Source organism: Salvelinus namaycush, chromosome 6 (assembly GCF_016432855.1).
Source record: "Salvelinus namaycush isolate Seneca chromosome 6, SaNama_1.0, whole genome shotgun sequence".
Taxonomy (NCBI): Eukaryota; Metazoa; Chordata; class Actinopteri; order Salmoniformes; family Salmonidae; genus Salvelinus; species Salvelinus namaycush.
In genome coordinates, this window is record NC_052312.1 from 41,850,613 (window position 1) to 41,867,924 (window position 17,312).

At 46.7% G+C, this 17,312-nt stretch overlaps 1 protein-coding gene across 2 annotated transcripts; it reads left to right on the top strand.

Annotated features, from left to right (window-relative positions):
• The first annotated feature begins 517 nt into the window (after positions 1-517).
• Positions 518-13,030, top strand: LOC120050035 (importin-8-like). 2 transcript variants are annotated; one of them, XM_038996639.1, is made up of 25 exons: positions 518-696; positions 1,706-1,787; positions 2,093-2,249; positions 2,509-2,667; positions 2,988-3,144; positions 3,271-3,360; positions 3,475-3,569; positions 3,694-3,778; positions 3,939-4,073; positions 4,430-4,529; positions 4,689-4,765; positions 4,906-5,022; positions 5,121-5,210; positions 5,873-6,038; positions 6,149-6,309; positions 6,966-7,091; positions 7,879-7,954; positions 8,935-9,060; positions 9,232-9,329; positions 9,424-9,519; positions 9,738-9,958; positions 10,284-10,486; positions 11,270-11,494; positions 11,746-11,875; positions 12,331-13,030. In XM_038996639.1, coding segments are annotated over exons 1-25 (3,057 nt in total). In that variant the 5' UTR covers positions 518-612; the 3' UTR covers positions 12,332-13,030. The 2 variants fall into 2 exon arrangements, with proteins under 2 accessions (XP_038852567.1, XP_038852568.1); XM_038996640.1 differs by having other exon boundaries at positions 7,879-7,945.
• Positions 13,031-17,312: the final 4,282 nt, after the last annotated feature.

Here is a 17,312-nt window from a genome sequence, read left to right on the forward strand (position 1 = left end):
GACATGCCTCAATGCAGTCATATTGGTTGGTTATTGGGGGTGTGGCTTTCAGTTGGCTCTTTTTGGCCACCCATCCCGTGAGTTAATCTGTTCTGTTATATTTCATCAAATCGGACTAACTCAGTGCACTGCTTGCTATGAATTCTATATGATGGTGTTTGCATGTTTATGTAAAAAGATTAATGGCCTGTTTGAAACACTGACAAGTAAAGAGCAGTTTTGATGTTGTTGCTAAATCTAATTTGGTGGGCCTGGCTCCCCCAGTGGGCCCACCCTTGCCTACGCCTCTGGTTAAGAAACATCACGTCAAATCTAAGGTTACCACAAATGATTGACTGAAGGGATATTTTTTCAGTCATGACCACTCCAGCTCTTAAGGTGGCAGTAAAGTCTAATCTCTGCACTGTCTATACCTATTAATGAGAGAAGAAGAAAGAAGTGCTACCGTAAATCGCCACTATTTACTTTGCTTTGCGTCCACCGCCTGCTGATTGCCGGTAAAATGGGGCAGGGCTAGGGCAGCTTCGTAACGCTTTGCCGAATCTGGAGCAGTTCATATATGTGATTGTGAAACATAGAAATTACCACTCGATTAAACCTGGATTTGACATTATGGATCCCAATCGGATAATTCAAGCCCTGAAAGGGACGATAGATCCCAACCTCCGGATAGCGGCTGAAAACGAACTCAATCAGGTGGGTGGATGCCCAAAATAACTTTGTTGTTTTTGTTATCCGGTCAGCATGAACCAATTTCCAGAAAGGGTTGTCCGTGTTTATGATTTGGATCGCAATAAGGCCGTGTTTCGGGATCAATGATTAGTCCTTCTATAACTTATGTTTGCATCTCTCTGTTTATTGTGTAGTACACGAAACTGTAGATTGACATGTGATGTAACTTGCAACACAAACTGTTGCACCGGAGAACAATAGAATTGTGAGGGAGTGTGCGCACACTGTGCAGCAGTCCGGAGATGGGGCTGTTCGTGAAACAATGTAACTAGCAAGTGTCCGATTGGATTGGATTGGATTGGATTGGATTGGATTGGATTGGATTGTAATTGTAGACGTCACGCGCGAGTTGAAACATTGAAACAATTGTAACAATTGCAGCAATTTCAGCCAGCGATAGTAAAAGTTTACAATTTTGATGGTTCATTGGATTTGACCGGTGAATTCTAATCAGGACAAATGATTGGTGTGTCTGTATGAAATGCCTGTCAGTCAGTGATGCAACCAAGTGAAATTAGGAGCATTTGCTGGAGACAGAACGCTGACTGTTCTGCAGCGGAGGAGCAGTTCTGACAGGGAGAGGAGGAGGGATAGAGGGAGATAAAGAAAGAGCGAGGTTCAAAATATCCCTCCTTTTTTAATTGTTGTTTACTGGTTATATCTTTGACAGACCATGGCTCTTTTTTACTACCATAAATCTGATAACTGGTCTGGCAAGATTGATGTGAGAGCGGGCGAATAGGCTACATGCTTCACCTGCTCTGTATTTTCCTTGTTCTTCAGTTAGTATTGACATCAACAAACAACCTGGGAATCCGCCTCGTTACACTCTGCTCTGTCATCATATAACTGTTTTGACCACTGTGTGCTGTAGATGTGAAGCTGACGGCTGAAGTAGTCAGGAGCTTGACTGTATGTGGTCCGATTTGGCTTGAGCTCATTTCAAAGCAGTATCTTATTTTGTGTGTTCCAGTCGTACAAGATCATCAACTTCGCCCCCACTCTGCTCCAGATCATTGTGTCCGAACAGGTGGAGTTCCCTGTTCGCCAAGCAGGTAAGAACCCTGCCTCAGAACATTACATAAAGACCTGCATCTGGCTGTTTTTAAAACATCACTGGACCAATGCAACAACTATAAACAACACTGATAATAGCCTCACTTTGGGCCGGTGTCCCGGACACAGATTAAGCCTAGTCCTGGACAAAAGATCACTTTCAATGAAGATTCTTCATCAAGCAGGCTTTTTAGTCCAGGACTAAGCTTAATCTGTGTCCGGGAAACTGGCACATGAATGAATGAATTAATTGTAAGGTAGAATTGTGTCAGTCTTGCCAGTCTGAGTGATCTCTGTTTGCCAGCGGCCATCTACCTAAAGAACATGGTGAGCCAGTACTGGCAGGACCGCGAGCCCTCTCTAGGGGAGGTGGTGTTCCCCTTCAACATCCACGAGAACGACCGCACGCAGATCAGAGACCACATCGTGGAGGCCATCATCCAGTGTCCCGAGTCCATCCGGTGGGTCCTGCTGTCCTAACCTCCTTTACCGCCCTTAACCCGCTAACCCTTACCTCTTAGCCTGATACTCAGGGCAGGTGGTGCCCTGCTCCGGTCCTCTGCTCTGCTCTACCTAGAGCCTTTGAAACCGGGTCACTTGACTGTTTAGATAATCTGTGACTACAAGTGCCCAATGAAGAGGGATGGGAGGATCATTTAGTGATGGCATGTTATAGAAAGAATACAATGCTGATGTATGTGTGTGTATTCTCTCTCCCAGGGCCCAGTTGACAGTGTGTTTGCGAGCCATCATAAAGCACGACTTCCCCGGGCGCTGGACGGCCATAGTGGATAAGATCGGCCTGTATCTGCAGTCTCAGAACAGTGGCAGCTGGTACGGCAGCCTGCTGGCCCTCTACCAGCTGGTCAAGACCTACGAGTGAGTCAACCAACCGGCGCTGTTTGTCCCACCTGAGGACCCGTCACTCTCACTGGTGATCAAGTCGTAACGGTGCTGTGTTTTGAGCCACCATTTTCAGTCCTAGTTTAGTAGTTCTAGTGTATAAGCTGAATGATATAAATGAATATTCCATTCACATTTTTCAGTCATTGCACCCAGCCTGTTGTCGATGATATCACGTCTGCGTGCTGTCTCTTGCTGACGTGCTGTGTCTGTGTGTGTGTGTGTGTGTGTGTGTGTGTGTGTGTGTGTGTGTGTGTGTGTGTGTGTGTGTGTGTGTGTGTGTGTGTGTGTGTCAGGTATAAGAAGGCGGAGGAGAGGGATCCGTTGCTAGCAGCCATGCAGATCTTCCTGCCCCGTATACAGCAGCTCGTCACCCAGCTACTGCCTGACGGCACCATCTTCTCCGTCCTCATCCAGAAACAGATCCTCAAGATCTTCCACGCACTCGTACAGGTGAGAGAAGGGACTGTGTGTGTCTGACTGACTGTGCACGCGCAAGTGTCTGTGACTGACTGCATGTGGCATGCGTGTGCACGTTTGTGTGATACTAATACCAGTGTGTCTCTTCTGCTCCTACAGTACTCCCTGCCTCTCCAGCTGATTAATAACACAGTCATTACCCAGTGGATGGAGCTCCTCAGAGCTGTTATGGACAGAGATGTCCCCCCAGTAAGTTTTATTTCATCCTTCATTGTGTAGGCCTGTCTGCCTTCTGTGAATTCTTCGACCTACGTTGTCTATTGAAGGGGAGTAGCGAACCTCTGTTGTGTGTGTGGTTGCTAGGAGACGTTGGAGGTGGATGAGGACGACCGTCCTGACTTGGTGTGGTGGAAGAGTAAGAAGTGGGCCCTACACATCATCACCAGACTGTTCGAGAGGTGAGGGGGCACGGGAGATGCATTTGTGTGTTGATGAATTTGGATGTATGTTGATGTGAATGTGTTTGTGGATCGTAGCCTTTTTTCTTCAGTCTAACCATGTTGTTCTATACTTGTGTGGTAGGTACGGAAGCCCAGGCAACGTGACAAAGGAGTACGTTGAGTTTGCAGACTTTTTCTTGAAGACGTACGCTGTAGGGATCCAACAGGTAAGAGTTTGTAACATTAAATATGACATCCAGCTTGAATGTATAGATGTCTGTTAGTCCACATCTACCAATGTTGTGTGTGTGTGAGCAGCAGTAGTCTTCTGTTTAGTCTGACCCCGTTCGATCTGATGTGACCTCGTCTCTGGGTGGTCTCCTTCAGGTCCTGTTGAAGGTGCTGGACCAACACCGTCAGAAGCAGTATGTCACGCCTCACGTCCTCCAGAAGTCTCTTAACTACCTGAACCAGGGCCTGTCTCACTCCCTCACCTGGAAACACATGAAGCCACACATGCAGGCGGGTCAGACAGACACCACTACACCTGTACCTCTGTGACACGTCAATAATAATGGATTTGATTTATATATAGTGCTTTTCCATCACAAATGTGGGATTATGTGTGAAATTAGACATTGTTATACCGGTGGTGTGTCTGTCATAAGGTTGTGACATTACAACTTTGGATTGAGTTACAGTATGTGGCAGGTGATGATCAAAGTTAAATTTGTCTAATCTTTATGTCAGCATTTAGATCTGCTGTTTTATATACTTAGTAATTGAGCTAATCAGAATACTGCTATGCTTCTGAAAACTATGTTACAATTCCACTTTTAGTAGTTAACCTGAGTGTGTGTGTACTGTGCGTTCCACAGACCATCAGCCAAGAGGTGATCTTCCCTCTGATGTGTTACAAAGACGAGGATGAGAAACTGTGGCAGGAGGATCCATACGAGTACATCCGCATGAAGTTCAGTGAGTAGACACACGTTCCATAACTCAATCAGTTAGTAGTTATGGAGGTAGAGGGACATTGAATGGTCAGTATACATAATGACATGTTAGGTTGAAAATGTATGGCTTCCATAGAATAGAGATGTTGTGATCTTGGCTGGGTTTCATTCTCTGTTCCAGATGTGTATGATGACCATGCCCTCCCTGCCACCGCCGCCCAGAGCCTCCTGTGTAAAGCAGCCCGCAAGAGGAAGGAGGTGAGTGGAGAACCACACTAGAACCTAACAAAAACTACCCAACAGTCCTAAATAAGATTACTTTCCTAATTTCCTTTCCTTAACTGAGTCTTCTCTGATATGACTTGCATCACTGCTCTGCCCCCCCCCCCCCTTCCCAGGTTCTTCCCCAGATGATGGAGTTCTGCCACCAGATCATGATGGAGCCCTCTGCTGACCCCCGCAGGAAGGATGGGGCGCTGCACGTCATTGGCTCACTGGCCGAACTCCTACTGAAGGTTGGCAAGTGTGGCTGTCTCTGTACTTTCCCCTCTTGTTTTATTACCTGTTTAGTCTATCTGTGACTGAGTCTTCTCTTCCTGTTGTCGTCCTGTAGAAGAGGATGTACAGGGAGCAGATGGAGCTGATGTTACAGAACTATGTGTTCCCTCTACTCAACTCCCCTCTGGGATACCTCCGGGCCAGGGTGAGACACACACACACGCACGCGCGCTTTCACTCCAGGGCCCCTCTAACCCAACTCTTCTCATGGAGCTGAGAATGGGTGTGTAAGAACATGTAGGGTGGAAGGTAGCCTAGTGGTTAGAGCGTTGGACTAGTAACCGAAAGGTTGCAAGATCGAATCCCAGAGCTGACAAGGAACAAATCTGTCATTCTGCCCCTGAACAAGGCAGTTATCGCACTGTTCCTAGGCCGTCATTGAAAATAAGAATTTGTTCTTAACTGACTTTTCTAGTTAAATAAAGGTAAAATAAAAATAGAAGAATGTGTGTGATTGTGTGTTAGCAGTTCTTTGATCTTTAAAATGGCTCCTTCCCTCTTTATACCTACAGTCCTGTTGGATGCTACAGTCCATCCATGTGAGTCAGAATGGTCTGTCAGTCCTGTTCTATATAGATTAAACATCCCCCTTCAGCTTTCTGCATATCTTTACCCTCCTCACCCCTGCTATTTTACTTACTGGCCATCTTCAGGCTGGTGATCGTGTTGGGAAGCACCACTGCACATTTTGGTGACTGGAAGTGGACAGTGCTGATTTGTACATAATGTGGATCGGCTCCACACTGATAGTGATGCCCATCTGTGTGGTATTTAGATCACTGATTGTGACCCTGTGTTTGTCTTCAGTCGTGCTGGGTGCTGCATTCGTTCAGCCCGCTGCATTTCCATAACGAGTTGGTCCTGAGGAATGCGGTGGAGCTGGTCAAACAGGGCCTCGTAGCAGACAAGGAGATGCCCGTCAAGGTGGAGGCTGCTATCGCCTTGCAGACACTGGTCAGCAACCAGGAGCAAGGTCTGAGGTTCACACACACGCATGGACGTGCACACATGCATACACAAATGCACAAGCGTCGCTAGCACACACACACACACACTCTGAACCCTCTCTCTCCCTCTCTTTAGCTAAGGTCTACATCAGGCCCTACATCCGGCCTGTCATGCAGGAGCTGCTCCACGTCATCAAGGAGACGGAGAACGATGACCTCACTAATGTCATTCAGAAGATGATCTGCGAGTACAACCAGGAAGTGGCTGTCATCGCCGTCGACATGACCCAGAACCTGGTACGCCTCCACTGGCCTGCTCTACTTTTTAACTGTGTGTGTGTGTGTGTGTGTGTGTGTGTGTGTGTGTGTGTGTGTGTGTGTGTGTGTGTGTGTGTGTGTGTGTGTGTGTGTGTGTGTGTGTGTGTGTGTGTGTGTGTGTAAGAGTCTTTGTATGTATACGATCTTCACCAGTATGATCCTACATAAAGAGTGAGAAGTAAAAGTGCATCTAACCTTTGTGTCTGTCTCTCTCTCTGTGTCTGTCTCTGCGTGTGTGTGTGTAAAGGCGTCTGCATGCTTCCTATCTGAAACAGTTTGTGCATATATTATGACAACATTTTGTGATGTTTTTGTTTGATTGGTCTTCGGCTAGGTTTTTTTTTTTGGCTGTTCGTGAAAAGTTTTCTCTCGAGGCAAGCCGAATTCGGTGGCGGAGAAATACTGCACCATACATCTTAGTTAGATGTAAAATTGCGTGACTAAGATCTCCTCGGCATGACATAGATTAATTCAGACTATTTTGGCTACGGCGTCTCAAGATGGACAAACAGTACTATTGTCGATTTTTATTTTTTTCCCCCCCCTCGTTTTTCAAGCAAAGGTCTTTTTAAGCGTGCACAGCCACACCGAAACACGCAAAAGCCTTAACACCCCCTGCATATGTGTGTTTCCAGGCTGAGATCTTCACCAAGGTGCTACAGAGTGAAGAGTATGAGGAGAGTGAAGACAAGACAGTGATGGCTCTGGGGATCCTCAGCACCATAGACACCATACTCACTGTTATGGAGGACCACAAGGAGGTGAGACAAACTGTATACTCACTCACACATTCTACAGATGTGTACACACACACACACACACACACACACACACGCGCTCACCCTATTCCAAATCTAGTCCTCTGAAGCTCCAGTTGAATGTGTGATGATTGGTGATTGATTGCTCCCTCTCCCCTGCTTTGTTTGAACACACAGTGTTATGGAACGTGCTGTAAGTGTTATGTCAGACTAGGGCTGTGACGGTCATGGAATTTTGGATGACGGTAATTGGCCAGCCAAATGGCTGTGCTCTCCGTAATAACCGTTTTTCCTCTCCGCTCGTGACTGCATGTGCCGCCATAGAAATAGAACGAATAGAACGGGCGTCCCCATTCAAGTCAATGATGGCATGATGGGTGGACTGGCGGCCATTGAGCCACATCAGTTAACATCATTCGAATGAACAATGTACATTTCAGCAAGGAGCAACAACGTTTCATAACGTTGTTAAGAGGCCACATTACCGCAGAAACACTCAACCGTACGGATGCCCTGCCGTTCTGTCTTGAGTCTGCTGTTCGTTCCACATTTTTTTCCTTCCACATTTTACGGTTATGACTGTTATTTTATCCATAACCGTTGGTTCTACGGTAATTGTGCCAGGCCTATGCCAGACAGATATTAGCCTGTTATCAAAAGGTCAAATATCTATTGATATCTCTCTTTCTCTTTCTGCCTGTATCTTTCCTCTCTCACCCTCTTGACTGCCTCCCGTTCTTTCGTTATCGTGTTCTCTCTCTTCCCCTCTCTCCATCTCCCTCTCTCTCAGATCACTCAGCAGTTGGAGGGCATCTGTTTACAGGTGATAGGCCTGGTGCTGCAGAAGCCCATCATAGGTATGGCAGGTGTGTGTGATCACGTCACTGTCTGTTTTTGTGTGTACACACATACTCATTTGTTTGCTGTGTGTGTGTGCTTTTCACACACACAATAACCATATTAATCTCACTTTCCTGTTCCATTGAGCTACCCCCCTGTCTTGTATAACACCTTGTCCATTTCCGTCTCACAATGAGCACTGTCTAATTATCAAAAGATGTTCTCCTTGTGCTTCCCAAATCCCAGATAACCAAGCACCATTCATGCCTGTAATTGGCGTGTGTGTGTGTGTGTGTGTGTGTGTAAGGAGAGAATACAGCTCTATGTTAATTAATGGATTATGTGATAACTTGTATAATGGTAGTTTCCTTCAAGAGTGGGGGGGGGGGGGGATCACTGTGGAAGATTGTTTATTTCTCAAAGGGAAACATCAATTCTATGATCTGTTTCTGTTAGTTGAGAATTATCATTTTAATTGAATGATTAGAATATTCCGCCCTGAAACATATAATTGTATGGAATTGATTAGAATGTATAAAATCATAATCAACAAATGTGTAGTCTAGTCAGAATTAGGGTAAAGACAATATGTCTTTATGGTATTATAAACACAGACTGTCTGAGCTTGGTGCCGACCTGACTAGAGATTTGGGAGAGAACGGGGAGTTCGTCTCAAGGACAAGGTCACTAATCTCTGTCGGCTGGGTAGTGAGACAGTGTGTGCGTCGGTCGCAGGACATTGTGTGCGTCTGTTTGGGTGTATGTGTGTGCGTATGGTTGTGTGGGCGTGAGAAGTCAGTATAAAATGAATTGTTTTGTATTCTTGACTTTAGAACGTTCCCGTGAATAAACCTTTTTGACTATTGTAGCTGGGCCTCCGTCTGTTTCATTTGACCAGGATCTTACAAATTCTGGTTTGCAGACTGAGTAATATAAATAAATTGGGTTATGTACCTGGAGAACATAATTCTCTTATCAGTTTCTTCCTGCTCTCTCTCCCCTCCAGAGTTCTACGAGGAGATTCTGTCCCTGGCGTTTGGGCTGACCTGCCAGTCCATCTCCCCTCAGATGTGGCAGCTACTGGCGGTGCTCTACGAGGTCTTTCAGCACGACTGCTTTGACTACTTCACGGGTACAGTACTGAGTCACTGGTCAACAGTCACCTGCCTGTTAGTGGGAATATTGGGCTTACACACCTGTCTAGGTGAACATTGAATATCACAGTGAATGTAATGTCGACTGGCATGATGGTGACGCTGATACTGGCCAAACACGCTGATGATCGCGGTCTGTTCTCTTTCAGATATGATGCCTCTTTTGCACAACTACGTTACCGTGGATACAGACATGCTCCTGTCCAACCCCAAATATTTAGAGGTCATATACACCATGTGCAAAAAGGTGAGCGTGAGCATATGTGTGTGTGTGTGTGTGTGTATTCAGGTAGAGTTTGATGAAGTGTCTGATGTTCTGACCTTTGACTCCTGTGCTGTAGGTGCTGACCAGTGATGTAGGTGAGGACGCAGAGTGTCACGCTGCTAAGCTGCTAGAGGTCATCGTCCTCCAGTGTCGGGGGAGGGGCATCGACCAGGTGAGAGGGACCGCGAAGGCTTCTGGGTAGTATTTAAGGGGTAGATGTGGGCCCAGTTCAGGCCAAATCAGTTTGCACAGTCTTTCCTTTTCATACCCTCAATCTCCCGTTGGGAGGGATGATTGCTATCAATATTGTATTGATTCTTCTCTCACCCGCATGTGATTTGGCACAGTTCTATCTCTTGTTTGCTCTCGCTCTCTCCCCCCTTCCTCCAGTGTATCCCGTTGTTTGTGGAGGCTGTGTTGGAGCGGCTAACCCGAGGTGTGAAGTCCAGTGAGCTGAGGACCATGTGTCTGCAGGTGGCCATCGCTGCTCTCTACTACAACCCAGCCCTGCTCATCCACACGCTGGACAACATGCACTTCCCCCACACCCCACAGCCCATCACCGCTCACTTCATCAACCAGTGGATGAATGATACTGAGTTCTTCCTGGGGTACGTGTATAAACTAAGCCATACGCCCTACATCCTACGCCCTATACACTACCCACTATAAAGTACACAGTGGATAAACAACGTGCCCTAAACCATGTTCCCTAAATACTACTAGACCCATACTGTATACGGTCCACTTCAACTATATTGTTAGTCATCACTGAGTCACACTGTGTTCTTCCTATAGCAGTGTAAAAACATAAGGGACATGCAGTACTTATACCTACTACAGTACACTGTACATGATTTATTCACCACCTACCTGGAGTTCATTGTCTCTCTCTCCACTCCTCTCTCTCCCTCTCTCCACTTCTCTCTCTCCCAGGCTCCATGACCGTAGGATGTGTATCATCGGACTGAGTGTTCTGATGGAGCTACCCTCCAGGCCAGTGGTGGTAGAGGGGATAGCGGCTCAGATTGTCCCCAGCGTCCTGCTCCTCTTCCTGGGGCTCAAACACCTTTACTTCTCCCGCCTCAACAAGCCAGACCTTCTGCCCTGCACTGGGGTACCGGAGGAAGACCAGAACGGTGAGAGGGGGAAAACAGGCGACAGAGGAGGAGAGGAGACAGGACAAATGAGAGGGGAATGGAGAGAACAGGCAAGCAAGGAGGAGAGAAAAGGAAAGGAGAGATGCTAATACTGTTGAATCATACCCGCTTCTTGGAAGCCATGGGGTAAGGCCAGGGATAATGTCAATGGTAGAAGATTAAGCCACTACTAACCCTAGCTATGGATGTGGTAGGAATCAGTCCTCAGCTGTTCATGTGTGTTGCTTTACACATCTATGGCCAGGTTTCAACACCTCTGGACCTCTCTCTCTCGCTTGACTTCTCACTCTGCCTTCAGGTCATATTAGTTGCACTACATTTCCCTACATGCCGCAGGGCAGCTGTGCTGGCATTCCTCAGTCAAGTGTAAAGAACCTGGAGTTCCAGAATATTCAGAGTGCTTCTGGGGGTTGTAGTGTTGTTGTGCAGTCAGACACAAAGGTAGTAGATGAGACTAGCTCAGAGGGAATGACTTGGAGTGTTCCTCTGTCACATTTAGTCTCCATATTCGCTCCATTTAAGTTAATTTACCTTCTGGGAATATAGGAGTGTTATTGGGAACAGCAGGGTGCAGGGGAGGTTAGGATGAAGGAAATTGTTATGCATGTTAGCTTAGCAGCTGTTACTGTAATTTGGCATATTTAAAATGGCATTAAGAAAAATTGTGCTTTTCAAAAAGGTGAAAGGGTTATCTTTTTCTATTCATTCTGTTTGTCTGTCTGTCTGCGTGTCTGTCTGTCTGCGTGTGTGTTGCATCCACAGAGGAGATCCCTAGTGATGAGGACGAGGTGAATGAGAACTGTAACGCCATGATGCAACAGCAGACCTGCACACGCGTAGGCCACGAGGACGATGAGGAGGAGGAGGATGATGAAGACTACTGGGATGAAGAAGGGCTGGAGGGGACACCCCTGGAGGAGTACAACACGCCCCTGGAATATGACAATGGAGAGGACGAGTACCAGTTCTTCACCGCTGCCCTACTCAGTAAGTGGTTACACATCTACACACACCAACTCACACACAAACGCACACACAGCTACTTGTGCGCACACACAGGAAAAACAAATATGCATGCATACATGTACGCACGCATGCGAGCGCCCACACACACACACACACACACACACACACACACACACACACACACACACACACACACACACACACACACACACACACACACACACACACACACACAGGCATCTAACCCTTACTCTATCCTGTGTGTACTATAGGGGTCCAGAACACTGACCAGCCTTGGTATCAGTCTCTAACCACGCCCCTCAGTGATGACCAGAAGAAACAGCTGCAGGAGATCTACAGCCTGTCCCAGCAGAGGAGGAGCACCGCCGCCAAGGGCCAATGGTGAGGCAGAATAGTGGACGGGGTGCCAATGGGGAGAGAGAGGACGGGGGACCAATGGGGAGAGAGGACAGGAGGCCAATGGGGAGAGAGAGGACGGGGGACCAATGGGGACAGAGAGGACGGGGGACCAATGGGGACAGAGAGGACGGGGGACCAATGGGGAGAGAGAGGACGGGGGACCAATGGGGAGAGAGAGGACGGGGGACCAATGGGGAGAGAGGACGAGGGGGCGAGGGCTAATTGGGAAAGAGGGGAGAGGGCCAATGGGCGGGAGAGAGAGGACAGGAGGCCAAGGGCCAATGGGTTGGGAGATGGTGAGGCTGAAGAATAAGGATGCAAGGTGAAAAATACAAAATACAACAACAGTAAAATGTTGTTGATTTAAACATGTATTTTGACAAGCATGCTGTATTTTCCATTCCGTTGAGTCCTAACACTGTGTCATGTTGTTTCAGAGCTGTAAGGGACATGGCTGCAGGCCTGGATGGAAGGAGGAGTAGCAGCAGAGTTCTGGCCTGATCTGAAGTGGATTTAAAACGCACCAAGAACTGTTTCAGACCAGATCTATCTAGACTTTACTGATCCCACCAAGACCGGGCCATCTAGAACCGTAACTGAACTGGGTGGAGACCCACCAGGACTTTACACTACACACTTTACGGTTCACATCTCAGACCGTAATTGGACCACACCCACCCCAGAGAGAGAGAGAGAGTGTGTGAGATTGATGTCCTGCTCTGTATCACTGACCAGCGAATTCATCTTCTAGTACAGTGCAGTCCTTGGGTCTGTGATTCCGTAACTGTGTGAATGTAAGTATTGTACACAACATCTCTGTTTCTCTATAGCCTGACTTTTGTATGGTCTCGAGAGGACTGGGCAGATGTCCTTGGTTGCCATGGCATCAATCAGAACCATGTGTCAGTTAGTCTGAACCAAGGCTGTGGTGCTAATGGACGGACGGACAGACAGGCATGTTTGGGGTGAAGGGTTAGGGGTCAGTGACCTTTGACCCACGGGGGGGTTCCTGTCACACTGATGAATTGTAATAGGGGGCAAGATGCTGGGATGAGAGCTTTTGTTTGTCTTTGTTTTGTTTTTTTATAACTGTTTTCATTTAACTTAAGAAAATCATAAACGTTCATGTAACATCTAGCCCTGTGCTTTTTCCTGTTATGTTACTATAGTGTGTGTTTGTAGGTTTGTGTGTGTGTGTGTGGGGAGGGGGGGGGGGGTTAAGATTTTATATTGATTCCACATAGAGGATATTGCGGTAGCTGAAACTTTCCATCTTTGAACATCTCTTCCTGCTCTGTTGAATCAATACTAGGTCAGAGTTCACTACTGCGACCAATCCTCATTTATAAAACATCCAGCTCAGTAACACACAGATGGATTGAACAACTACTGTAACATCATGCAGGTTAACAGTATCAGCAGGAGTAAATGTGTTTTCATAACATAATTTACAGGCTTCTCCCAGGGCCCTGTTCAAATACTTCAAAAGGGATTCCTCCCTTCCTCCATGGTTCTGACACAAGACAGAGGGCATAACATGGTGGAATCTGGCTTTCACCAGTCTATCAACTATCTGGACTTGGGTGTCAAATTCAAATCACAGCTGGGAATCTCTCCATGCCCGACAGTTCTTTCTCTCATGTCCCCAGCTGTCCAGAAAGAGGAGCCAACTGTGAAAGGAGTTTCCACTGGAATGTTAGAGATGTCCAAATACCACAGGGCTTCTTTCGGCATTTTATAGTCAGTATTTGATTCTCTAGTGGAGTCAGAGGGCTCTGCTTGCAGGATTGCTAGTCAGATCCCGATGTTTCAGACGGGACGCTTGGATGGGTTTTGGTGCGGCAACTGCGATCTCGCTCTCCCTCTCCCGGTGTTAGTATTCTGTGTGTGTTCGGCTGCAGTTTGTATGTTCTAGCCCACTGCAGTTTCTACTGAAGACTGTGTGTGTGTAGGACAGTAAGGAGCAGCCAAGCGTTGAAGAGCTGTCGAACTCTGTGGGCGGTGAAACCAACATAGGGTGTGTGTTATTTGTTGTTGACTAGTGTCCTGGAGTTGTTTCTCTCCAGAAAATGTTCTGTTGCAATCTGCCTCTGCAATTAAGCACTGCAGTGAATTATGTTCTCAAACAAACACCCTCCCCCTCTCCCTTCATTTCTATTGGTCTGTATGACAGTTTTATGTAGGTGATGTTGCGTATACCTGACACTTCCAGGCCATGCTAGGATGCTGTTCCACTAATCTGTGAGAGAGAGAGAGACAGAGTTAACTCTAGTCTACTGCCCTGGTAATAATGGATGGGATTCTCTGGCCCCTGTGTCCCAGTCAGGGTGCCTCTCCTCCAGCCTGCCTGGTGGCCTCTTTCCCCCTGGGGAGCAGAGTGGAGGTAATGATGATGGTCATAGACCGGGGTGTGCTGGGCAAGGCTAATCAGATCTGATAGTATAGTCTTACTAAAGCAGAGTATGAGAAGGGCAAACGAGGGCGGAGTCAAAGAGGGAGACCTCGCTGCAGTTCAGCAACCAAATAACTTCAGCTCACAGTTAAAAAGTGAGCTGAAGTCTCCAGCTAACTATTGAGTGGAGTACTGTGATGTGTGTTTGTTCTCTGGGGCAGCTAACTGCCTGTGGTCTCTGCAGTGTGTGCCTCTGTCAGAATCACTTACATGGATGGATGGATGGATGGATGGGGGTAGGCAAAGTTCAGGTGAAGTGAATTTTGTGTCATGTGGCAGTTCCCTGCCCTTTATAGCCACCCAAAAAAACACTCACACAGAGAACTCTCCTGCGTGTGTGTGTGTGTGTGTGTGTGTATCCAGGGCACACAGGGACCGTCTCCACACGCCAGTGAAGCTGAGACAGAGATGCAGACTGACAGTGCTGACTGTGTCTCTATCGGCCCTGTGTGAGTCAGAGGTCCCCAGACTCCGCCACGGATGGTGAGGAGTGGAAATATATATTTATATATATTTTGAACAGTTGTCAAGTTTCCCAGGTGCTGGTCTCAACTTTAGGGAGCATCCACAAACAGTGTAGCCTCCCTATGAAACTGGCCTCTGCTAAGAGGAGTGGACTTCTATAGCACAGGTTGAAGTGTGCTGCCTCGCATTGTAACAATACAGGGTCACTGGTTCAAGCCCCATTCCGGCTGACTACTCCCCGTCCACCGCTGCATTAGTAATGGGATATTTGATTCCTAATGGGGGTCTTGGCTACTTTGCAACCCCTGCTCACACACCAGTTAATTGCATTTGCTTTGGTAATGAGGGAGTCTGATTGGATATCATGAATCATGCGCCACTCTCCTGCCCTTGTGTCCCTTCTACTTGAATCCCGAAGGGGTTTTGAAAGAGAGCGGTTCTCCAGTTGGGCTGGTCTGTGATTCACTGTCAACTTTCCCGTTCAGAGGAATAAGGCAACCTCAGAGAGCGTTCCACACACTAAAGAACTTTATTTCCAGATGACATATATGAGATGGTTCTGTACAGAGAAGAGATGTGAATGAATATACGAATAAACCACATGAGACAGAATCAGTAATGGCACAAGAGCAATAATAGGCTATAAGGGGATAGTGACATCGGCAAAGGACTAAGTAACACATAGCATCAACTACTATTAACAACTAGCAATAGTAACAACCAACGGTAAATGCACACGTTTCAATAACAACATCACTCACCGTTGTCCACTTGGAGAGAGACTGAGGAGACTCTGACCTGAGCAGGCAGGACTCTCTGGTATCCTGCCCCCTAGCAACCTATTGGTGGCCTGATGGCAGAGGTCACTGGAAGTTTGGGTAGACAGTTTATGATCCCCTAGTCTCTGGCACCATCAGGTGATGGGTGGAGTGAGCTGCATGGAATTAGAAACCTCACAGGCAGGAAAATCCATAACGGGTTTAGTCTGACGATTCCATCCCAAAGCTCTTCATACCGGAGTAGTAGTACCATAATCATCTCTCCTCCTAATGAGCTACTCATCCTCAAGTACACCTGTGAGATTTAATACCACCTCGTGCTGCGATGGGCCTGGCAGTGGCATAACTGCCAGGCAGGCTCGTTTAGCGGCAATCAGCCACCGACCTATAATGAAATAATGAAATCAAACGCTATTGTAGAAAGAGAGAGGCCCACACTCGCCTCGAACATGTAACCGTATCATTACCGATGGATAACGGCTATTGTGGTCGACATGCTCCGTCTCCCACAGGAATGTAGGCCTGCCTAGCCCTGCTGAGCGGTGCGGCAGTTGATGAGTGCACCATGCATTCTGAAGGCAATTAGTGCACAGAAAGCCACCTTGAACACTCACAGATGCACCATTCCAATGGGGGGAAAAAAACAAGCAAATTAATGAGGCAAAACCGTTTCATTCTTTATAGTCGGAGAGACCACAGAAAGCAGATGTTAGATTTTTCTCCTGGTCCCAGAATGGCGAGGTGAATATACGGTGTGCAGCAATGTTCCCACCATTTTGTTTCCAGCGCTGAGCAAATTTCAGGTCTGCTGACCACAAACAGTGAAAGTTCTGTACAACTTCCAGGGCGTTTACTGTGAACACTGAGGCTGTACCCTCTTTAAGTTTTAACAGTGGCCAAGTAGGCTACTTGATCATAATGTAGGCCTACCAGAGTGGGCTGCCATAAAAAAAACTATGGAGAAAATGCATCCCATAACATTTTAACATGGCAATAGCTGTTCTATCATTCAGCCGACAGTAGCAGCTAATATGTGGTGTTGAATGTCGGCCTACATTCCATGAGACTTTTGAAAAAAAACACGCAGGGCTTGACATTAACCTGTTTATCCACTTGTTGTTCAGACAAGGTGACTGAAAATGCTGTTGTGTTGTTTGATGCAAGTAACCACTTTACAAAATAAAATGCATTATTATTCTCATACCATTACTACAGAGAATCAGACGCATTATGCTACACTCTGCCTATTGGCTACTTAGCTTATTCAAACCTGTCTCAAAATACAACACTGCCCCTTTAAGACAAAAGCAAAAGCTCTTTACCTGACTGGCTTTTCAAAGTTGTCTAGAAATGTACATGTTTTGTGCTCTTGTAGGAAGCAATCACTCCCCTATTGCTGACTACAAATAATCTATAACCGGGCTAATAATTCACTAACTAGCAGAGGATATGAACAAAATGTGCATGTGGCTACATGCAGCTCTTGCTTTGATCTCACAAGTTATTCTACTCATGACTGCTCATGCTGTAAACACATTCCAGTTCAAAGTAATCGGCACAGATCCATATATGGCAATAGTCTATTTGCATATAGGCCTAATGCAACTCTGATTGTTTATGCTGCACCATACGGGTTGAGTATTGCTGTCAATGCAATAGAATCCTACTCCGATGCGTTCTGCCTACAACAAAATCTCTTGCATAGTTCGTTTTGTTTGAGTAT